Here is a 24886-nt window from a genome sequence, read left to right as displayed (position 1 = left end):
CGGGGTTCGATCCTAAATTCTGTCCTTACTGATGATGGACACTGACTCAGCATGATGTCCATCTGTCTCATGAATACTCTCTTTCAGTGGAACTGTAATGGTTACTATTGTCTCCTTTTAGAACTTCAGCCTCTTCTTTCTCCCTACTCTGTAGCTTGTGTTGTATTCCAGGAATCTCATTTCTTGGATATTCGTTCACTGACTCTTCTGGTTTCCAAACTTCCTGCTCGAACCGTGTTGTCCCTTTGTTAGCCTTTGGTGGTCTCTGTCATTTGGTCTGTATGGGCATTGTTAGTTATTGGGTTCCTCTTAAAACTGCTCTGGAAGCAGTGGCATTTCACATGTGTTGAGATGCTGCGGTAACAATATGTAGTCTTTAGCTCCCTCCAGGCTGGCCTCCTCCTCTTCCTACGCTTCTTCCCTCTGTCGACGAACTCCCTCCTCCCTTCCTTCTCGTTGGTGATTTTAATGCCCATAACCTTCTTTGGGGTGATACTGCGACGACTTACTGGGGCAGTATTGTTGAAGGCCTGCTGGTAAGGCTTGATCTCTGCCTCCTCAACACTGGTGCTCCATACACATTAGTGTGGCACTTCATTGACCATTGCTCTCTTTCCCTCTGTTGACCTGAATTCCTCCCCACCGTTCAATGGGTAGTTCATGACGATTTGTGTGACTGCGATCATTTTCCGATTGTCTTGACTCTTTTCTTCGGACTGGATGCCCTTCTATGTGGGCCTTTACTAATGTGGATGGGGATGCCTTTTTCCGTGTCTACCAACCCAACTGTTCCACCACACAATGGCGTTGATGAGCCCGTACAGAGTTTGACCGACGGTATCTTTCGCCATCTGCTTTAGCACTTACTTATTCCTCAGTATTTCCCTGACAGAAGACTGTCCCTTCATAAAACCTCAAAATTGCTGCAACTGTTAAAGACCGCCGCTGAGCCTTCCAACGCTACAAACGGCATCCACCTCTGACCACCTCCTGGCCTCTAAGCAGCTTCGTGCCCAGGCCCGTTACCTAATTAAGTGCCAGAAACAGATTTTTTGGGAACAATACGTTGCTGCCATAGGGCCGCATACTCCGTCTTTGCAGGTGGGGTAAAGATAAGGCACATTTTTGGTTGCTGTCCTACTGGTGTCCTGGGAATTTCCCTGAGTGAGGTTATCCTCATCAGCCCAGACTCTAGCGCTGAACATTTTGCTCGGCATTTCAAGCTGGCCTCAGCATTGGTGCACTGTCCGCCTGTGTTCTGTTTTCTCAAACACCATATGAAACGACTCCCTTTATCTCTCGTTCCCCATCACCTGGAGCCTTATAATGTGCTGTTTAGCGAGTGGGAATTCGCCAGGGACCTTGCTCTCTGCCCCAACATGGCTCCTGGACAAGCCTGGATGCACAACCAAATTCTTAAAGACTTATCAGTGGCTAGTGAATGCCTTGTACTTGACCTTTTCAACCGTCTCTGGAGCAAGAGGGAAATCTCTTCCCAGTGGCAAGAAAGTGTCATCATTCCAGTTTTTAAGTAGGGTAAACGGCTTCTACAGATGGACAGCTATCACCCGATCAATTTAATCAGTGTCCTGTGCAAGTTACTTGGAACATATGGTGAGTTGAAAGCTGTATTGGATCCTTGAACCCTGGGACCTTCTGACTTCAATGCAGGTGGTTTTGCCAAGGCCATTTGATGACAGATTATTTAGTCCACGTGGAGTATGCTACCAAGTGAGACGGCGCAATGGGTAACACACTGGACTCACGTTCAGGAGGTCGATGGTTCAAACCCGTATCCAGCAATCTGGATTTACGTTTTCCATGATTTCTCGAAGTTGCTTCAGGCAAATGCTGGAATGGTTACTTTGAAAGGGCATAGCTGATTTCCTTGCCTATCATTCCCTAATCCAAACTTTCACTCCGTCTCTAATGACCTCTTTGGCCACAGGACATTAAACACTAATCTCCTGATCCTCCTAAAGTCTGCTATCTGAATGAATTTTTCCCAGTGTCAACACATTGTTGAAGCCTTCTCGGTCTGCATGTAGCTTACGATGCTACATTGCGCCACCACATCCTTTGCCACCTTAAATGAGTGAGGCCTCCGTGGCCCACTCTCGGTTTTTATCCAGAATTTTCTTTCGTGTCACATTTTTCAGGTACAGGTTGGTACTTCCCATAACACCCTCATCTGCAGGAGAATGAGGTTCCATCGGGTTCTGTTTTTGAGTCTCTCTCTTCGTGTTTTGGGTTTTCCCCCCCGCTCTTTGTATGTTGATGACTTTCGCATTTATTTTTGTTTGTCCACTGTGGGTATTGCTGAATGCAGTGTGCAGGGAGCAAGACATAGAGTGCATGCAGTCATTGGCTCTTGCTCACGGCTTCCAGTTGCCAAGACCTGCGTTACACATTTCTGTTGGCGCCGTACAGTGCAACCCCATGTGGGTCTGTACCTTGGTGGCCAGCCTCTCAATGTGGTGGACTCTCATCGTTTTTAGGCCTGGTCTTTGATGTCCAGTTGATACGGGTCCCCCATCTTCGTCAACTAAAGGAGACTTGTTGGTCACATCTCAATGCTCTTTGGTGCCTCAGCAGTACCATTTGGGGTGTGGACAGATGTATTTTCTTGCGGATGTGCAAAGTATTGGTCCAGCCCCATCTAGATTACGAGAGTCTTGCATACAGCTCAGCGTCACCTTCTTTGTTACAGGAGCTGGACCTGATACACTGTTGTGGGGCAGACCTGGCAACTAGCACTTTTCGGACTAACCTCGTGGTCAGGCTCCTAGCAGAGGCAGGGCTTCCACCATTGCAGGTTCTGCTCAAAGCACTGTTGAGTCACTTACGCATTATGCATTCAAACTTCCATCTCTTCTTTCCAGCTGATCTGATTCCTATAATGGCAGCTCAGGTCTGAGTTAACAATTGCCGTTCGCATCCAGTCCCATTTTTTACTCCAGCTCTCCCGTCTTCCACCTCTTTCCTGGGCCTGTTCACATACAACTGTATGGTGCATCACCTGTCGACAGGTCTGTCGTGACCTATCAACGAGGCCGGAGGACTCTGCTCTCTTTTCCATTCTCCGCACATTTTTGGATTCAGAAGTAATTTATACTGATGGCTTGGTGGTTGCTGGACACGCTGGCTTTACTTGCATTGATGTCTGATGTAATGAACTCTGCTCCTTGCCGGAAGGCTCCCGTCTCTTCACTGGAAAGTTGGTAGCTATCTCTGAGGCTCCTGAGCATATCTGTTCCTGCACCGGTGAGCCCTTCCTCATTAGTAGCGACTCCTTGAGTTGGAATGTACTCGCTGACAGGCTGGCCAAATTAGCTACTGGCAAGCCACCTCTTGAGAGCGGTATTTCAGCACCAGACCTTAAGACAATCAGTATAGTGCCATCAAGTTGTTGTAAGGATCTGGAGTATGGAATGTCATGCTCTGACTTTGCTGAATAAACGGTGGGTGATAAAATAGACCACACGTTGGTGGAAGTCCTCCATGTTAATGTATCTCAAGGTCTCAATCGTCCTTTGCTGGCTCCACATCAGCCACACTTGGCTGACTCATGGTCATCTCCTCCATTGAGGATTATCTCCCTGACTCACTGCCCCTGCTGTAATCAGACGATACATTAGTGGCAGACCTGGTTTTATGGCTTATCAGTGAAGCAGGTTACTATCAGCCTCTCTAAGAGGCTTGGTGATCTGCCACAGTCCTCACCCTACCCATTCTTCTGCTGTTCTTTCCTTTCTCATGTGTTCTGTATGACTTGGTGCTCTTCCTCTGATTTTTTGTGCTTCTCTCACACTGTCCAAGTCTTTACTGTGTACTATTTGATTGGGTGTGGTGCCTCTCATAAGTGGTGGGGGCATATCCCCCAACACAGTTTCTGTCTTGAGGGCCTCTGGCTGCTCCATTGGCACGGTATCCCGCCCCCCTTTCTTCCTTTCCCCCTTTCCTTCTTCCTTGTTGCGTTCACTAGGCTTTGTTGACCTTTGATAGACCTTGGGGGTTTTCTTTCTTTGGGTTTGACACACCGTCCCTTCTTCGGTCTGTAGTTTTGTTGACTTGCATGTTCCAAGTAGGAGGGACTAATGATCTCGTAGTTTGTTGCCAGTAATCTTTAAACCAGCCTACACCTACGCATCACTCCCATACAGACCACGAGGACAAGGTTAGACAAATTACAACTCACACAGAGGCATTTAAGTTGCCATTCTTTCAGAGATCCATATGTGAATGGAAAGGGAAGGAACCCTGTCATGTGGTGTAAGGGTGCCACCCATTTCACAGTGGTTTGCAAAGTAAATATAACTGTCCAACAAAATCAACAGCTAAAGCTAGAAAGACCCTTAGACACTCAACCATCAGTAGCTGCCTATGTATTGGAAGACTCTGGCATGAAATTGACGAGAACTTAGCTGGAAACCTCTTGGGTCTTTAACTGCCAGGCCTCACCTTCCTTGTGGAAGGAGGACTCATTTAACTGGCGGTATATGTTGCCAGTGATATACCTCCATCTAGTTTCTCTCGAACCTTTGCACTCTGTTTTTCTGAAGAGCGCATGATTTTACTTCCCGTTCTATGTTCTGATTTCCAGCCACTGTAAAAATGTTATCATTAGATACTTCGTCAGATGTTGTTATAGGAGTGCGTTATTAATGTATTTTGCGTGGGATGTCGCTGATTTGAGTTGCGGAGGCAGCCCTGCCTGTAGTTAGCGAGGATGCAAGATGTAGTCATCTTAAAGTTGTGGCTCGTGTCAAAACCAGTGCTGCCTGTCATTCAGGTTCTTTGAGGCCATCCTCAGTTCATATCGACAGTTGGAGGAATTGGTGAAGACTGCTGGCCTCAGTTATGGGGTGCAAGAGGAACTTACAACTTCCAGCTTTGTACCCAGAACTGGTTGGGGTCATTTGGTTTAGAGACGAGTGGAGTGTTGCAACCAGAGGCTTCGTCAATTCTGTGACTGTCTTAGCTGCTGATTTCTGGACCCACATTATTGAGTGGTAAATTGTAAGCTTCCTCTGCATAGGTAAGGTGTGCACTACACGGAGGAAGCAGCTACTTAGGTAGCGAAGTGCTTGCAGAGTGTCATAGAATTTGTTGGGTTTCCCAGTTGAATTTTCCTTTGATATGGTATACATTCCTATTTGTATGTTACTAACGCCTGTTGCTAGCACTTATACTGGCTGCTGATACAGCATAAATTCACTTTCTGAACAGTTTATTTCTGATGTAATGTATAATACTGTGTGACCAAAGTCAGGAGTTCATGGATTTTATTTTATCTGACGCCAATGATTTTGTAACATCTTGGATGATGATATAAATACTTTTACGAACATGGACGTTGACATTGGTGAGGCGGCTTGCTTGCCTCAGCAATGCAGATAGCAGCACTGTACATGCAAACACAATGGAGGGGTATCTGTTGTGAGGCCAGACACACAGGCGGTTCCTGAAGAGGGACAGCAAACTTTTCTGTAGTTGACTGATGTAGCCTTCTAACATCAACCAAAACGGCCTTTCTGTGCTGATACTACGATCGGTTGAAAGCTGTAGTTTATAATTAAATGATGATATCATCCTCATGGATAAAATATTCCAGGGGTAAAATAGTCCCCTATTCGGATCTCCAGGTGGGGACTGCTCAGGAGAATTTCGTTACTAGGAAAAACGAAACTCATGTTCTACGGATTGCGGTGTGCAATGTCTGATCCCTTAATCGTGCAGATAGATTATACAACTGAAAAAGGAAATGGATAGGTTATGGTTAGATATAGTGGGAATTGCATAGTTCGGTGGTAGGAGGAACACAACTTCTGGGTAGATGAGAGTAGGATTACAAATGCAAAATCAAATAGGTGTAATGCAGGTGTAGGGTCAATAATGAATACGAAAATAGGAGTGTGGGTAAGCTACTATGAACAGCATAGTGAACACATTATTGTAGCCAAAATAGATACAAAGTCCACACCAACAACAGTAGTAAAAGTTTATATGCCAACTAGCTCTGCAGATGGCGAGGAGATAAGAGAAATGTATGAGGAGACGAGAGAAATGTATGAGGAGACGAGAGAAATGTATGAGGAGATGAGAGAAATGTATGAGGAGATGAGAGAAATGTATGAGGAGATGAGAGAAATGTATGAGGAGATGAGAGAAATGTATGAGGAGATGAGAGAAATGTATGAGGAGATAAAATAAATTATTCAGATATTTAAGGTGACAAAATTTAATAGTGATGGGGGACTGAAATTCGATAGTAGGAAAAGGAAGACTGGGGGGGGGGGGGGGGGGGTGAAGGAGCGAAAGAGGAAGCTGTCTTGTAGAATTCTGCACAGAGCATAATTTAATCATCGCTAACACTTTGTGTAAGAGCAGAGAAAGAAGGCTGTATAAGTGGAAGAGACCTGGACACTCCAGAAGATTTCAGAATGGTTATATGATGGTAAGACACAGATTTTGGAACCAGATTTTAAACTGTAAGACATGTGATAATGCAAGAAGAATTTGACAGAGCACTGAAAGAACTAAGTCAAAACAAGGTCCCAGAAGTACGTGACATTTCGTTAGAACTACTGATAGCCTTGGGACAGGCAGCCATGACAAAACTTTTTCATCATCTGATGATGAACAGAATATATGAAACAAGTGAAATACCGTCGAATTTCAAAAAGAATATAATAATTCTAATTCCAAAGAAAGCATGTCCTGACGGGGGAATAGAAAAACTGGTAGAAGCCGACCTAGCGGAAGATCGGTTTGGATTCCAGAAAAATGGAGGAACATGAGAGGCAATACTGATTCTACGACTTATTGTAGGAGATAGGTTAAGGAAAGGCAAGTCTACCTTTATAACATTTCTAGCATCTGAGAAAGCTTTTGACAATGTTGATTGGAATACTCTCTTTGAAATTTTGAGGGTAGCAGGGATAAAATACACGGAGTGAAAGGCTATTTACAGCTTGTGTAGGAATCAGATGGCTGTCATAAGGCTCGAGAAGCATGAAAGAGAAGCAGTGGTTGAGAAGGGAGTGAGACAGAGTTGTAGCCTATCCCCTAAGTTATTCAATATGTACATTGAGAAAGCAGTAAAGGAAACAAAAGAAAAATTTATAATAGGAATTAGAGCCCGGAGAGAATAAATAAAAGCTATTGAGGTTTGCAAATGATGTTGGAATTATGTCAGAGTCAGCAAAGGGCTTGGAAGAGCAGTTGAACAGAATGAACAATGTCTTGAAAGGAGGATATAAGATGCACATCAACAAAAGCAAAACAAGGATAATGGAATGTTGTCGAAATGAATTTGTTGATGCTGAGGGAGTTAGATTAGGAAACGAGATACTTAAAGTAGTAGATGAGCTTTTTTATTTGGGCAGCAAAATAACTGATGATGCCTGAAGTAGAGAGAATGTAAAATGTAGAACGGCAATGGCAAGAAAAGCATTTCTCAAAAAGATGAATTTGTTAACATCAATTATAGATTTAAGTTTTAAGAAGACTTTTGTGGAAGTACTTGTCTGGAGTGTAGCCATATACGGAAGTGAAACATGGATGATAAACAATTTAGAAAAGCAAAGAATAGGTGCTTTTGAAATGTGGTACTACAGAAGAATGCTGAAGATTAGGTGGTAAATCACTTAACTTGTGGCACCATCTGACTGGAGGAAGGGATCGATTTGTTGTACGTATTCTGAGGCATTGAGGGATCACCAATTTAGTGCTGGGGGGAAGTATGTGGAAGGGGGGGGGGAGGGGGAGATAAAAATCGTAGAATGCAGTAAGCAGATTCAGAAGCATGTAGGTTGCCGTAGTTACTCGGAGATGAAGAGACATGCACAGCATATAGTAGCTTAGAGAGCTGCATCAAACCAGTCTTTGGAATGATGACCGCAGCAGCAGCAACAACAACGACCTGATGGTGGTCTGTGGACCAAAACTGGTTGTGGAATAAAGCAATTGTATCAGCAGGTCTTTCCGTAATCGTGATATTCAAATAGTTAAAGATATGTGAGGACAAGGACAGAGACAGAGAAAATAGACTCTGACTCTAAAGAACTCTTTAATTGCAGACATTCGTAGCACATGTCAAATTCTGCGTGTATTGCATCCACATTTATTACCATTGTTCATGTTTACTGAATACAAGTGCAGTAATCAGTTCTCACCTACTGTTCGTGCCATACTCAAAATAAACTATAAAATAATAACCTGTTGTTTAAAATAATGATAAGCTAATTTATTTTCCTTTTCCCTTTCCACTTCACTGTCCCATCTTCTCTTTTTCCACTGATAGTGTGTTATGTGCAACTAAAAAGAAAGGCATAAACGCAAGGAGGGAGTTAAAAAATCTCTATCCCATGTACTTAACAAGTTTTAATTCATTGCTTTTCTTTTTAACAGATTGAATCACACTTCCATTACCTAGAAATACAAGCTGTTGAAAGCAAGAAATCAAATCAGGTATGTACTTGGTTTTATTTATGTATTCTGCAGTTTAAAATAACAGTGTAAATATTGTTTCTCTTTTCAGTTCCTATAACTTATTATATTGCATCATTCTGTTTGTAATAAATGTTGAATTGTATTATATGATACTCTGTTGAACACTGTTCTTGTGGTGACTGAATAGTAAATTACGCAATTTTTTGACTTCAAATTTGATTTCCAGGTGATTGCAAACATATAGTGGTACAATGCATCCAATACAGTCAGTTTACCAGTTGAGGCTTTAGTCTGGGAATGAATTTTGTATGAAAAAGTGTGAAACAGATTTGTAATGTAAACTATAACCTTGTTGTGTAATTGTGGTTACTTCATGACCATAAAAATTTCGTTTGTTTGTTGGACAAAATTGCTTGTGTGTATCATACGACAATACTTCTGATGTTCTTCCCCTCCTTACAGCATTATGAAATTTCCATATAGCAGACAGTGAATCTTGACTTAGTAACACTGTGATTATTTTTGCAGTTGTGCCTCACTGTTGGTGATAAGCAGTACTCCTTTTTGACTGCTGATGATTCAGTCAGCCATGATGTTGACTCTATGATAAAAGCGTTGACAACAGCCATCAGAAATATATTTCCTACAGTTCCTTTACAGTGAGTAATGTATAATTTACACTGTGTGTGTGTGTGTGTGTGTGTGTGTGTGTGTGTGTGTGTGTGTGTGTGTGTGTGTCACATACTTATTCTGAGTAGTGTAGTACTGCTCAGTGAATCACACAGCAGATTATTATTATTATTATTATTATTATTATTATTATTATTATTATTATTTTAAGTGTTCAGTAGCGTTACCTACAGTGCTGCATTAATGACACCATTTTTATTCTGCGTGCACTCCTGTGTTGTGAGGACATCCTTTGTAGCTTTAGATTGGGATGCAAACTGACTCATTATTCGGAGCAGTGTACCCAAATTCATTGAGACATTGGTTTGGAGCTGAGAAGATGGCATACACCTGAGACTTGTGTGATTCGACAGTGGTCTCAGACGCATATTTCTGGACCTATCGTGTAGGGTGGATGCTGTATCCTGCTACTAGTGTGTGTCGGTGTGCGTACGCCAAGTGTCGTGTCACTGCACGTGTGTACTGCCACCTATATCAGCGACTCACACCTATAGACTGGCGGACCAGCGCTGACTCCCTCCCAGTATGTTTGTTCAGTTGGTACTGTCTCTGTCAGTTGTTCTGTGTATCACTTATATTGCACCTTCTGTATCGTTCTTTTGTCTTGAAACATGTGGAGTCACGAGAGGCTTATTTGTGTTACAGTTCTGAGGTTTATGAATAAAGCCATATTTTTGTTACTTGGACCGATTTTGTATATTACTTAGTTACTACACGATTGGCGCCAAGTTTTGAACTGTTTCCTCGTGTGCGGTGTTTCAGTGCTGTTTCATCAGGTTTAGTCGTTAAAGACTGAACAACTTACTTTGGCATTGACCTCTTCGGCAGCTTCCACTATCAGACAGAATACCGTTCCTCCAGTCTATCCATCCACTTTTCCTCCGTGAGACTTGCGAAGCTTACGAAGAAAGACTCGGACAGCATTTGTTGCCTTTTGTGTGGCAGACGAATTTGTGCAAAGACTTATTCCTCTCATGGATTCCACCTAAGGTGTATCAGTTACTGTGTCAACTAGCCCTTTACAAGAACTGTCAGCTCTTACCTTTAGTTACATGTGCGGTGTATTGTCAGTCTACCATCGCAGACAAACACGTTGTAGCGGCATGAGTTGCATTCTACAGATGCTACAAGAAACCAAACCAGTCATACAGGCCTGCGCAGTCGAACTTCACAGCCTTAACTGTGTCTGTTTGTTACTGATGCCCATAATGACTCTTATGCAAAATCTACAATGCGCTATGCAATTTTCTGTTTAGCTGCAGACAAGGAAGTGCCCCCCTGCAGGTCCGGGGGTTAGAATAGGCCCGAGGTATTCCTGCCTGTTGTAGGAGGCAATTACAAGGAGTTTCACATGTTTTGCCCTTTATGTGATGGTCCTCTGTAGGGTTTGACCTCCATTCTTCAAAATTTTCCCGACACCATCCTTCGTGCGTTTTCCACCATGCACTACGCAGTGTCGATTTCTTTGTTGACGATGACCGTGGCCTTATTTGCACTTGATATCCAGCACGGTAGCCAGTACGTTGTGGTGGGGCTGCCATGTACGCTGTCGATTGGAGCCCCCAGACCACATGGGGATTGCTCTGTTGATGCCTGTGCCGTTTACTCACCACGTATGCCAAGGGGTAGATGCCCTTCCCCCTGGGGCATCGGGACTCGTGGCAATGGCCATACTGCCAGGTGGCCTTTGCTGCGGCTGGGTGGCACCCGTAGGGAGGGCCCCTGTTCGGAGTGGGTGGCATCAGGGCAGATAACACGCAATGAAGCGTAGTCCATCATCTCTTGCTGGTGGTGAAACACCAGCAGTCTCTAAGCGTTCGAGGGCTCAATTCAACGCACAGAAGCATGACCCTAAATCGGTCCCCTCCCTGGCCACACCATGGGAGGAACGTCAGGCTAAAGATGGCAGCAGATCTTATTCGCCCCAGTACCTTGTATGTTCGAGAGCTGATGGGGAATCTTTCATGACGATGAAGCCTGTTTTTTGTTGAGCACTTAGAGGACAAGTTCGGGGAGGTGGAGGACTTGTCCAAAATGAGATCTCCGTCAGTCTTGATCAAAACAGCATCCTCTGCCCAGTCACGGGAGTTACTCGCTTGTGACAAGCTGGGGGCTGTTTCTGTAACCATCATGCCCCATAAGCACTTAAATATGGTCCAGGGTATCATATTTCACAGAGACCTTCTTTTGCAGTCCGCGCCAATTTAGAGCGGCGAGGTGTCCATCTCATGCTGGAAGTTTGGCCCTGTGTCTTCCCGCTGTACTTCTAGCATCACATGCCGAGATTGCGGACGCCCATCACATTCCAATACACCATGTGCCCCACCTCCCATCTGTGTCAACTGTGGAGAGCACCATTCTCCTTGCTTGCCTGACTGCAGGATTCTCCAGAAAGAAAGGAAAATCGTGGAGTACAAGACACTTGACACACTGAACTACAATGACGCTAAGAGAAAAATTTAACGCCTGCATCCTGTGCGTATGACATAGTCTTACGCCACCACTACAACAGTTATGGCACCATTAGCTCCGCCAACCCAGGGCACCTCTCAGAGCCGGAAGACTACACTTGCCCCCTTGATGGTGGGGGCGCATTTCCCTCCCCATTGCTCCTGCACCACCTAATTCAGGAGCAACACCCCCCCCCCCCCCTCCCGAACCATCGGGGACATATGTCCGAAGCCAGAGAAGTGTAAGTCTCCTTCGGCTTCTCTCACTAGGAAGGGGTCCCTTGGGTCACTCCCTTCACAGGTTTCTTCTAGTGGGAAAGACGACACCCATCAGTGGCTGAAGAGCCCAAAAGCAGCTGGTCGTACGACTTCACACTCATTCTCAGTCCCAGAGACTGAGCCAGTGAAGTCCTCCCAGCCAGGAAAACCCAAGGAGCAGCGAGAGAAATCCAAAAAGATAACCACTAAGACCAAGGAAATTGCGGTGGCACCCACACCAGCGCTAACTACAAGCTCTGCAGCTGAGGATGGGGTGGACATTTTGGCGTCTGCTGAGGACCTAGATCTCGCCAGAGCCTCAGATACAATGGAAATAGGCTGCTCAGGCAATAAATCGATGGCAGCAGGTGACTCTCAGGCGTAAACTGCCATATTAAATGTTCCATGCCTACCCGGTCTCAAGATGTCATCCTCCAGCAGAATTGCGGCAGTTTTTTGCACTGCCTGGCCGAGCTAGGGCAACTGTTAAGCTTCACACCTGATATCTGCATTGCCCTCCAGGAAATCTGGTTCCCAGCAATGCAGACCACTGCCCTCCAAAGCTATAAGGGAGATTACAGGAACCGTAGCGAGTATAATCGAGTGTCAGGTGGAGTATGCGTTTATGTCCTGAATTCGGTATTTAGTGAACATGTGCCCCTTCAAACCCCTCTTGAAGCTGTGGCTGTCAGAATGAGGACGACAGAGGAAATAACTGTCTGCAGTGTGTATCCTCCTCCAGATGGTGCAGTACCCTTGAATGTATTAGCTGCACTGATTGATCAACTCCCTAGACCTTTCCTACTTCTGGGACATTATAATGCCCATAACCCCTTGTTGGGTGGTACCATGCTTACTGGCCAAGCGAAAGATGTCGAAACTACTCGGCCATTGATTTATCAATTTGCAGCCCAGGAATTCTCTCATCTATCCACTGGAGAGTACATGACGACCTGTGCGGTAGTGACCACTTCTCCATCTTCCTGTCTCTGCCCAAGTGTCAGGCACACAGACGCCTGCCCAGGTGGGCTTCGAACAAGGCAGACTTGGGAACTTTCACCTCTGCTGTCACCGCTGAATCTCTCCCACGCGGTAACATTGATGTGATGGTTGAGCAGGTGACTAGCAGACTTGTTTCTGTGGCAGAAAATGCGATCCCCCGCTCTTTAGGGTGCCTGAGGCGTAAGGCAGTCCCTTGGTGGTCACCGAAAGTCACTGAATCAATTAAGAAGCATCGGCGAGCTCTACAGCGGCATAAGCAGCACCCTTCCTTGGAGCACCTCATAGCTTTTAAATGGCTCGGTGCCCGTGTTTGCTACCTTATCAAACAACGGAAGAAGGAGTGTTGAGAGAGATACGTCTCCAACATTGGGTGCCACATGTCACCTTCTGAAGTCTGGCAAAGATCAAATATCTTTTCGGGTACCAGGCCCCAACTGCTGTCCCTGGTGTTACCATAAATGGCGAGTTACCTACAGATGCAAACGCATTTGTCGAACGCTTTGCTCGCGCCTCTGCATCGAAGAATTAACCACCAGCCTTTCACACAGTCGAACGGTGGCTGGAAGGGAATTTCTTCTCATTCACTACATGCTGCAGTGAATTGTATAAAGCCCCATTTGCAGAGTGGGAGCTCCTCAGCGCCCTTGAACATTGCCCCAACACAGCTCCTGGGCCTGATAACATCCACAGCCAGATGATTAAACATCTCTCATTTGACTACAAGCGACAACTCGTCATCTTCAACCGGCTGTGGTGCGATGGCGTCTTTCCATCGCAGTGGCGGGAGAGCACCAACATTCCGGTGCTCAAACCCGGTAAAAACCCGCTTGATGTGGATAGCTATCGGCCCATCAGCCTCACCAACATTCTTTGTAAGCTGCTGGAACGTACGGAATGTCGGCGGTTGGGTTGGGTCCTGGAGTCACTTGGCTTGCTGGCTCCGTGTCAAGGGCGGCTTCCGCCAGGGTCTCTCTACCACTGATAATCTTCTGTCCATCGATTCTGCCATCCAAACAGCCGTGTCCAGATGGGAACACCTAATTGCCGTCTTTTTTGACTTACGTAAAGCATACGACACGACTTGGCGGCATCATATCCTTGCCACATTGTATGAGTGGGATCTCTGGGGACCACTTTCGATTTTATCCAAAACTTCCTGTCCCTTCGTACTTTATGTTTCCAAGTTGGCGATTCCATCCATATCCAGGAGACTGGAGTCCCGCAGAGCTCTGTATTGAGTTTCTCTCTATTTTTTAGTAGTCATTAACGGTCTAGCAGCAGCTGTCGGGCCCTCCGTCTCACCTTCTATGTATGCAGACGACTTCTGCATTTCGTACTGCTGCTCCAGTACTGTTGTTGCTGAGTGGCGGCTCCAAGGAGCCATCCACAAGGCGCAGTCATGGGCTGTAGCCTGCGGCTTACAGTTTTCATCTGCAAATTCATGTGTCATGCACTTCTGTCGGTGTCGTACCGTTCATCTGGAACTGCACTTTACCTTAATGACGATGATCCACTCACTGTATTGGAGACATATCAATTTCTAGGACTGGTTTTCGATGCTCGATTGACTTGGCCCCATCATCTTCGTCAGCTTAAGCAGATGTGCTGGCAGCACCTCAATGCCCTCCGTTACCTGAGCAACACCAATTGGGGTGCAGATCGCTGTACGCTGCTGCAGCTCTACAGAGCCCTTGTCCAATCCCGAATTGACTCTGGGAGTGTGGTTTATGGTTCGGCAGCGCCTTCAGCATTGCATTTACTCGACTCTGTGCACCACTGTGGGGTTCGATTAGCGACAGGAGCTTTTAGGACGAGTCCGGTTACCAGTGTACTGCTGAAGGCTGGTGTCCCTCCACTGCAGATCAGAAGTGCGCAACTGCTCGCCAGTTACGCAGCACACATTCATAGTTCCCCCGAGCATCCAAATTACTGTCTCCTTTTTCCCACCTGCGGCAGTCCATCTCCCGCATCGGCAGCCCAGATTGGGGCTGACGATTGCTGTTCTCGTACGGTCCCTTCTCTCCGAGCTGGAGTCCTTCTCTTTACCACCTCTACTTGCAGTCCGTTCACCTATGCCTCCATGGTGTACGCCTTGGCCGCAGGTTCGTCTTGACATGTTTTGCATGGCCCTAAGGACTCCGTTAACCCCGCCCATCTCCGCTGTCACTTCCTCTCGATCCCCCTGCGGGTCCGGGGTAAGAATAGGCCCGAGGTATTCCTGCCTGTCGTAAGAGGCGACTAAAAGGAGTTTCAACCATTTCAGCCTTCCATGTGATGGTCCCCCTTGGGGTTTGACCTCCATTTTTCAAAATTCTACAGAAGTACGAGCCTTTTGGGGAAGGACACCTTACGTGGTGTACCACTGGTCCTCAGTGCACTAAGACCTTGGCACTCAGCATTGTACCGGCGTTGTAACCATACCCACTATTCATCAAATTGGGCCTAAATGCCTGATGGGTTGTACAGGTTACGCCCTTAGTGCGTCCCCATCTGCACCTACGATCATGATGGACTTTCCATGGCACCAGAAATCCAGCACGGTAGCCAGCCCGTTGTGGTGGGGTCGTCATGTACCCTCTAGGTTGTAGCCCCCTGACAACACAGGGATCGTACTGCCGATACCTGAGCAGCACCCTCCCCACGTCGGCCAAGGAGTAGATGCCCGTCTCCTTGGGGCATCAGGACTCCTGGCAACGGTCATCCTGCCAGGTGGCCCTTGCTGAGGCTGGGTGGCGCCCGTGGGGAGAGCCCCTGGTCGGAGTGGGTGGTATCAGGGCGGACGTTTCGCAGATGAAACGTCAACACGTATCAGGTCGCTCTGCGGCCGAGTCTTTCAAAAGGAAAGGTACTATCTCTGGTTCTGGTTCTCCTGCCCTTTCCTCCTTGGCCACTCCCTGGGAGGAGGAACAGGCCCGCCGGCTTGGGGCGAAGTACTTCCCCCGCTATTTGGTCTGTTCTTGAACCGATGGGGGGACGTTCGCCACCTCCAAGCCCATGTTCTTTGTTCAGCACATTGAGGACATCTTTGGGGAAATCGAGGCTCTCAGTAAGATGCGTTCGGGGTCCGTTCTTCTAAAGACCACCTCCGCCACACAGTCGGCGGCGCTCCAGGCGTGTGACCGCCTAGGGGACATCCCAGTGTCCATTGTCCTGCATCTGGCACTAAACAGGACGCAGGGGGTTATTTTTCATCGGGACCTCCTGCTGCAATCTGATGAGGAGCTCAGGGCCAACCTGGAGCGCTGAGGCGTGCATTTCGTCTGGCGAGTCCAGCGCGGCCCCAAAGACCGTCGCATCGACACCAGGGCCTTTATCCTCGCCTTTGAGGGGGACGTTCTCCCGGAGAAGGTAAAGGTGATGTGCTACCGGTGCGACATGCGACCTTATGTCCCACCTCCTATGCGCTGTTTTCGGTGTTTGCGCTTTGGGCACATGTCGTCACGGTGTGAGGCTGAGCCCCTTTGTGGCGATTGTGGACGTCCTCTTCGTGAGGAACATACATGCACCCCACCACCTCGGTGCGTTAATTGTCCTGGCATCCACTCGCCTAGATTCTCAGACTGCCCCGCATATCAGAAGGAGAATAAGATACAAGAACTCAAAACTTTGGATCGTCTCTCTTATTTTGAGGCCAGGAAGAAGTATGACCGCCTCCATCCTGTGCCGTTGACCACGTCGTTTGCCTCAGTTGTGTCCCCTCCTTCCGCGGTATCCTCACCCCTATCCTGTCCCCCCTCCGCCTCCTCCCCCCATCCGGGGTCTCTGCCTCCGCTTCCCACATCCCTCCCTTCCAAATCCTCCTCCCTCGTGGCCCCCGCCCCCTCTGCCCCAGGGGCCACCCCCGCCCACCCCCCACCCCCCCCGCCGCCTGAGAAGCGATCCTCTTCTCAGGCGTCCATCGGGGAAACGTTCCGGACCCCAGCTTCCGAGGTCCGGCGTTCCAAAACGGACCCTGCGCGTGAGGACCTTCTTCGGGTCCAGCCCACCATCCGTGTGCCTCCTCGGACTTCCAAGAAGGCTTCCAAGAAGAAGCCTCTATCCCCCTCTCCACGCCGGCGCGTTTCGTCTGACGCTCCATCCGTGAGTCGCTGCTCCCAGCTGTCCTCAGTTTCGCCGGGATGCTCTGCTGCCAGGCACTCAGCTGGCCTCTTGTCGGCAAATGATGCTGCCCCTCCTACACGACCAGGGACAGCGGCCGCAGCTGGCGACGACTCGATGGAACAGGATCCACCTCCCGCCGGTTGTAGCGTTGTTCCCTTGACACCTGGCCCTCCGCGGCCGTCGAGGTGACCAGCTCTCCCCCATCTCGTCCCCCCTTATTTTTGACTAGCGATGGCCTTGTTACATTGGAACATAAGAGGTATTCGATCAAATCGGGAGGAATTACAACTGCTCCTCCGCCTGCACTGTCCGCTCGTCCTTGGTCTCCAGGAAACCAAGTTGCGCCCGACTGACCGTATTGCCTTTACCCACTATACCTTGGAGCGGTATGACCTCACCCCTGTGGACGGTATCCCAGCTCATGGTGGGGTCATGTTGCTCGTTCGGGACGATGTCTATTACCATCCCATCCCATTGACCACCCTACTCCAAGCAATAGCTGTCCGTATTACTCTTTCTGCTTTTACTTTTTCAGTTTGTACCATCTACACTCCATCGTCATCCGCTGTTAGTCGGGCTGACTTCATGCACCTGATTCTTCAGCTTCCCCCGCCGTTTTTATTGTTTGGTGACTTCAATGCCCATCATCCCCTTTGGGGCTCTCCTGCATCCTGTCAAAGAGGCTCACTCTTGGCGGATGTCTTCAACCATCTCAATCTCGTCTGCCTCAATACTGGCGCCCCGACTTTCCTCTCGGACTCTACTCATACCTACTCCCACTTGGACCTCTCGATCTGTTCTACCACTCTTGCCTGTCGGTTTGAGTGGTATGTCCTTTCTGACACCTATTCGAGCGACCACTTCCCCTGTGTCGTTCGTCTCCTGCACCACACCCCATCCCCACGTCCTTCGAGCTGGAACATACCGAAAGCTGACTGGGGACTTTACTCCTCCCTGGCGACCTTTCCGGATCACGATTTTCTCAGTTGTGACAGTCAGGTCGAATACCTCACGGCTGTTATCATCAATGCTGCCGAACATTCCATTCCTCGTACTACCTCTTCTTCACGTCGCGTTTCCGTCCCCTGGTGGAACGAGGCTTGTAGAGACGCTATCTGTGCTCGACGACATGCTTTACGCACCTTTCGCCGCCATCCTACGTTGGCAAATTGTATTGGATACAAACGACTCCGAGCGCAATGCCGTAGAGTCATCAAAGACAGCAAAAAAGCTTGTTGGGCCTCTTTCACCAGCTACTTTAACGGTTTTACTCCCTCTTCTGTCGTTTGGGGTGGCCTGCGCCGGCTGTTGGGCATTAAGGCCCACTCCTCGGTACCTGGCCTGACCTCAGGTAATGAGGTCCTCGTTGATCCTGTGGCTGTCTCCAACGCCTTCGGCCGGTTTTTCGTGGCGGTTTCAAGCTCCGCCCATTACCACCCTGTCTTCCTTCCCAGGAAAGAGGCAGAAGAGGCTCGGCGACCTTCCTTCCACTCGCTGAATCTGGAAACTTATAATGCCCCCTTTACTATGTGGGAACTCGAACGTGCGCTTGCACTGTCCCGGTCCTCTGCTCCGGGTCCAGATGCCATTCACGTTCAGATGCTGGCACACCTTTCTCCGGCGGGCAAAAGCTTCCTTCTTCATACCTACAGTCGCGTCTGGACCGAAGGTCAGGTCCCCATGCGTTGGCGTGACGCCGTCGTTGTTCCTATACCCAAACCCGGGAAGGATAGACACCTTCCTTCTAGTTACCGCCCCATTTCTCTCACAAGCTGTGTCTGTAAGGTGATGGAGTGCATGGTTCATGCTCGGTTAGTTTGGATTCTTGAATCTCGACGGCTACTTACCAATGTCCAATGCGGCTTTCGGCGCCGCTGCTCCGCTGTTGACCACCTTGTGACCTTGTCGACATTCATCATGAACAACTTTTTGCGAAGGCGCCAAACGGTAGCCGTGTTCTTCGATTTGGAGAATGCTTATGATACCTGTTGGAGAGGAGGTATCCTCCGCACTATGCACAGGTGAGGCCTACGTGGTCACCTGCCCCTTTTTATTGATTCCTTTTTAACGGATCGAAAGTTTAGGGTACGTGTGGGTTCCGTATTGTCTGACGTCTTCCTCCAGGAGAACAGAGTGCCTCAGGGCTCCGTCTTGAGCGTAGCCCTTTTTGCCATCACGATCAATCCAATTATGGATTGCATTCCACCTAATGTCTCAGGCTCTCTCTTTGTCGATGACTTCGTGATCTACTGCAGTGCCCAGAGAACATGCCTCCTGGAGCGCTGCCTTCAGCGTTGTCTAGACAGCCTATACTCATGGAGCGTGGCAAATGGCTTCCGGTTCTCTGAAGAGAAGACAGTTTGTATCAACTTTTGGCGATATAAAGCATTCCTTCCGCCATCCTTACATCTCGGTCCCGTTGTTCTCCCATTTGCGGAAACAACTAAGTTTCTAGGGCTCACGTTGGACAGGAAACTGTGTTGGTCTCCGCATGTCTCTTATTTGGCGGCCCATTGTACACGTTCCCTTAATGTCCTCAGAGTTCTTAGTGGTTCATCTTGGGGAGCGGATTGCACTGTCCTGCTTCGCTTGTATCGGTCCATAGTCTGATCGAAGCTGGATTATGGGAGCTTCGTCTACTCATCTGCTCGGCCATCCCTCTTACGCCATCTCAACTCCATCCACCATCGGGGGTTACGTCTTGCGACCGGAGCCTTCTACACTAGTCCTGTCGAGAGTCTTTATGCTGAAGCTGCCGAATTACCATTGACCTACCGGCGCGACTTACTGCTGTGTCGGTATGCCTGCCGGCTGTTGTCTATGCCTGACCACCCCTCTTACCAGTCCTTCTTCGCCGATTCTCTCGACCGTCAGTACGGGTTGTATGTGTCTGCCCTGCTGCCCCCCGGAGTCCGCTTCCGTCGCCTGCTTCGACAATTGGATTTTGCCCTCCCTACCACCTTCAGAGAGGGTGAGAGCCCAACACCACCTTGGCTCCAGGCTCCGGTTCATATTTATCTCGACCTCAGCTCACTCCCGAAGGAGGGTACTCCGGCTGCAGTGTATTGCTCACGGTTTGTCGAACTTCGTGCTCGACTTGCCGGTCACGCCTTTATTTACACCGATGGCTCCAAAACTGACGATGGTGTCGGCTGTGCCTTTGTCGTCGGGGCCGCCACCTTTAAATACCGGCTCTTCGACCAATGTTCCAGCTTTACAGCCGAGCTTTTTGCTCTCCATCAGGCTGTTCAGTATGCCCGCCACCACCGCCATTCATCGTATGTACTCTGCTCTGACTCACTCAGTGCTCTTCAGAGCCTTGGAGCTCCCTATCTGGTCCATCCCTTGGTTCAATGGATACAGCAGTCCCTCCATTCTTTCGCTGATAATGGTTCTCCTGTCAGCTTTCTGTGGGTTCCCGGACATGTAGGAGTGCCTGGGAATGAGGCTGCGGATGCTGCAGCCAAGGCTGCAGTCCTCCTGCCTCGGCCAGCCGCCCATAGTGTCCCGTCATCTGACGTTCGTGGGGATGTTTGTAAGAGGCTTGTGTCGTTGTGGTGGGATGCTTGGTCATCCCTCCAAGGAAACAAGCTCTGGGCAGTAAAACCGCTGCCAACTGCTTGAACAACCTCCTCCCGACCATCTCGGCGAGAGGAGGTCCTTCTGACTAGGCTGCAGATTGGGCATTGCCGGTTTAGCCACCGCTACCTGCTCTCCGGTGACCCAGCCCCGCAGTGCCCTTGGGGTCAGGCATTAACAGTGCGCCATGTTTTATTGTCGTGTCCCCGCTTTAGTCAATCTCGTGTTGTCCTGTCCCTGCCATCTACTTTACCGGATATTTTAGCTGATGACGCTCGAGCAGCTGCTCGTGTTCTGCGTTTTATAACTTTGACTGGCTTGTCCGCAGACATCTAACTTTTTACTTATTTTATCTGCATCTTTGTCAAGCCTTTCTGGTGTCCCCCCCTCGCCTTGAGTTTTACTAGATTCCATGTGCTCTAATAACTGTGACTGGGCGCTAATGACCTCAGTAGTTGAGCGCCTTTAAACCCCACAAAAAAAAAAAAAAAAAAAAAAAAAAAAAAAAACCCTTCCTCTCGATTCTTGATGTGTTCCGGGGCTCTGAAGTGGTTTACACCGACCGCTCAATGGCTGATGGTCACATAGGCTTCGCATATGTTCATGGAGGACATATTGAGCAGCACTTTTTGCCAGTTGGCCGCAGTATTTTCGCTGCAGAGCTGGCAGCCGTATCTCGTGCTGTTGAGTACATCCGCTCATGCCCTGGCGAGTCATTTCTCCTATGTACTGACTCATTGAGCATCGTACATGCTATCGACCAGTGATACCCTCGCCACCCTCTGGTAGTGTCCATTCAGGGTTCCATCTATGCCCTGGAACAGTCCCGCCGTTCTGTGGTGTTTGTGTGGACCCCAGGCCACATCAGAATCCCCGGCAACGAACTTCCCGACAGGCTGGCCAAACAGGCAACGCGGAAACCGCTTCTGGAGATAGCATCTCCGAAGCTGACTTGTGTTCTGTCTTACACCGCATGGTTTTTCCGGCTTTGGGAGATGGAATGGCATAACAGCACGCATAACAAACTGCGTGTCATTAAGGAGATTATGAATGTGTGGATGTCTACCATGCAGGCCTCACGCAGGGAATCAGTTGTCCTCCGCCGGCTCCCCATTGTCCATACGTGGCTAACGTATGGTTACCTACTCTGTCGGGAGGACCCACCTCGGTGTTGCTGTGGTTCCCAAATGACAGTCGTCCTCCTCTTGCTCGACTGCCCACTTTTGTCCGCTCTGCGGCAGACTTTTAACTTTCCCAGCACCCTGCCTTTGGTGTTGGGCGACAATGCCTCCACAGCAGCTTTAGTTTGACATTTTATCTTTGAGAGTGGGTTTTATACTTCTATGTAGGTTTTAGCGCATGTCCTTTGTCCCACTGAGTCCTCCATCCTAGTGCTTTTAGGGTGGAGGTTATAATGTGTTGCAGAGTGGCTGGCCTTCCCTTTTTATTCTCGTGACTGGACAGCCACTGTAATCTGCTTTCTTTTTTTACTCTCTTCTGTTTCTAGCGTCTCTCTGTTGTTTCCTTGTCCTCTTTTGTTCCTTTTAGTGTCCGTTGCCTTCCCTTCGTTCTTTTGGCATTTTCTTTCTTTCCGTTTTCCGTTTTGTGTTATATGTTTCGTCCGTTTTATTCTCACACTTGTGGCATTGTTTTATTAGTTTGGTCCCTTTTCCCGGCTTTAAAACAAGCAACCAAACAAGGAAATGCATCAGAGGACTTTACTCTGTGAAAAGCCCCCATTGGAAGAAGTTTTGCAGATAGCACAATCTTTGTGCCAGCATCAGCATTCTGTTTCCAACTTGTCCTTTCTGTTTTGTCCAGCACGCCCGTTTGGCAAGCCCTGAGTGCTGGACTACTTGTAATGCTTGCCAGAAGGAGATAAAATCGTTTCTGTATGTCATACGCGGCTCAAGATACGGACGTGGACCTAAACTGTGCGAGTCCAATGTTTGTGACTTCTCTCAAGTTGTTTATCGAGTTTTTCCCCAAGTGCTCCGGCTACAGGTTGACACAGGTGCTGCAGCATCGGTAATGAATTCTTAAACATATGTGAGTTTAGGCTTACCGCCATTGACACTGGTCACATGGAAGCTGGTCATATATAATGAAACAGAACATAGTGCGAGTTGAGTCAACGCTGCTCAGCGCGTACATATGCGCGAGTCGCCGGTAGACAGTGCGGTGGAGACCTTGCTGTGGGTGCATCAGCTACAGGCGTCCTCTAGTGGCCGGCCCACACTGGTACCAACTGGTGGTTGATGTAACTACACATGTGCGGTGCACTTACAGCAGTGGAGAATTTTAGAGCAACACCCCCTCTCCGTCCAAACAAACAGATCAGGCGTGCACTACACAAAGGTAGTGGTTACGTATTTAGTGAAAACATGTAGTGTGCACATGAGAGTTAAAGGAATCCTTCTGCAAGGTCTAAGATAAATTATCTGCTGTAATCAAGGACAGATGGGCCACATTAGTACAAGAGGAAAACTTTCATCTTGATAGGTCGAAAAGAGAGAATCTGGTCTTTGTGGCAAGATTCATGAGAAAGTTCTGGAATTAGTCTCATTTACTAAACACAATAATGCCTACATAATATTAAGAACATAAATTTGGGTGAAATTGAAAGTGAATAGTAAATTTAAATTGGAATACACAGGGTGTTCACTTTAACTGAAGACATTGAAATATCTTAAACTACACATTGGATTAAAAAAGTTATAATTCTAGTTTGTTCGCCTCGGAGGAGGACATCCAGTGATACCATACCCGACCCTCCGCCACGTCCTGTACCTAGGTGGCAAGGGGCAACTTTGAAATCTTAAGTGGGAACCCCAATTTTTCATTGTAGAATCTACATATGTTTTGTCTGAAGCATTTTCTTTCTTTTGCCACAGATGGCACCGTAATCGGAGGAATAGAAATGGGTACACAATCGTTATTTACTACATGCTACTCAGTGCCCCTCAAATATTCAATGGCACGTGGAACCCTATCTCCGTGCGGCGAGGGTAGTACAGGCAAGTATTTAGTAACTTCAAATTAGCAACCTCATTCATGATGTTGTATTTCTCCAATATACTGAACAGGGAGTAATCGACGCACCACTGTGTCATGGCTAGAGGCGAACGCTACCCTACTTTTCGCATTAGAGGAAGTGTTCAAACATAGTACTGTCAACTTGAATACTCTTGGTGATCCACTTGTCAAATGACCGTACATAGGACAGCGGCTTGTCCGTGGGAATGTCAGTCTAGGCGTCTCTGATGCGGTCTGGTATGTCTTCATGCGCTGTTGGAACTTGCTCGTACATATTATCTTCTAAATATCGCCACAGAAAGAAATCGAACGACCTAGTGGGCCAATTAAAAGGGCAGCCTGTGTCGACCCAACAAGCAGTGTAAACACGGTCTATAATAATTGCTTAATGCGCTGGGCAACCGTCGTGCTGAAATGACACCCAGGGCAACATCCTGCACTAGCACATGTAGTTCCTGTTACAGAAATGGTCGATAAAATACTGGCCAATGCCTTTGTTACCCACGATGCCACACCATACGTTAACCAACCCAAGACATTGATGGCCAACTTGCCATAACCAGAGGTGATTACCTATACGCCAGTAATGCATGTTGTGCAGGCTAACGCTACCCTGGTTTGTGAATGTAGACTCATAGGAAAATAGTACCTTGGCAAAGAATGTGGGGGTTGTTTGCGTTTATTGATATTCCCATTCGCAAAACATTACCCGGTTATGGAAACTGGCACCATGAACTTCATGATTCAGTGACACATTCTATGTATGGTACTTATGATGATGCAGTATTTTGACAGACATACCAGAATCGTGGTGTAATTGCAGGGCGCATGTTTATGGGTCGTGGTGCTCTGCTGTCTCATTAGCGTCTCCTGTTTGCTTCATTTCCTTTTGCCGATGTGTATGCTGCCATCAGATGTAAACGGATTCACAAACTTGTAGAAGAACGAAAGAGAGTGAGCCTCCTCTGGAAAACGCTCAGCATACAAGGCAACAGCAGCCTCAACACATCGCCTACATTCGCCGTAAATCAGGATCATTTCAATTTTTTTCTTCTGTGGTTGCTATATTCATTATCCACTTGCATGTCTGTATCTCTAAATGATAACAGGGTGTATACGACCCAGGAGATCAAAAAACCTGTAATTTTTTGATCCAGGAGAAAACCGGGAATGTTTGAGAAATCCGGTAATTTTTCTTTGTTTTAGTATTGAGTTAAATTTTTGTAATTTTGACTTGTAAGAACCGACACTCTAACAAAGGATATTACTGTATCCCTCTACTGCTGAATAACACTGCAACAATAAAACATGAACGA

The 24886-nt window shown here is 47.8% G+C and overlaps 1 protein-coding gene across 1 annotated transcript in view; it reads left to right on the top strand.

The window, feature by feature from the left end:
- Positions 1–24886, top strand: part of LOC124789771 (F-actin-uncapping protein LRRC16A) — a 524837-nt gene that overhangs the window by 205248 nt on the left and 294703 nt on the right. The window contains 2 exon segments of the mRNA XM_047257233.1: positions 8413–8472; positions 8983–9113. Coding sequence (XP_047113189.1) covers positions 8413–8472; positions 8983–9113 — 191 coding nt within the window.

Source organism: Schistocerca piceifrons, chromosome 3, assembly GCF_021461385.2.
Source record: "Schistocerca piceifrons isolate TAMUIC-IGC-003096 chromosome 3, iqSchPice1.1, whole genome shotgun sequence".
Lineage (NCBI taxonomy): Eukaryota > Metazoa > Arthropoda > Insecta > Orthoptera > Acrididae > Schistocerca > Schistocerca piceifrons.
The sequence above is the reverse complement of the archived record's forward strand: the minus strand, read 5'-3'. Positions and strand labels throughout refer to the sequence as shown.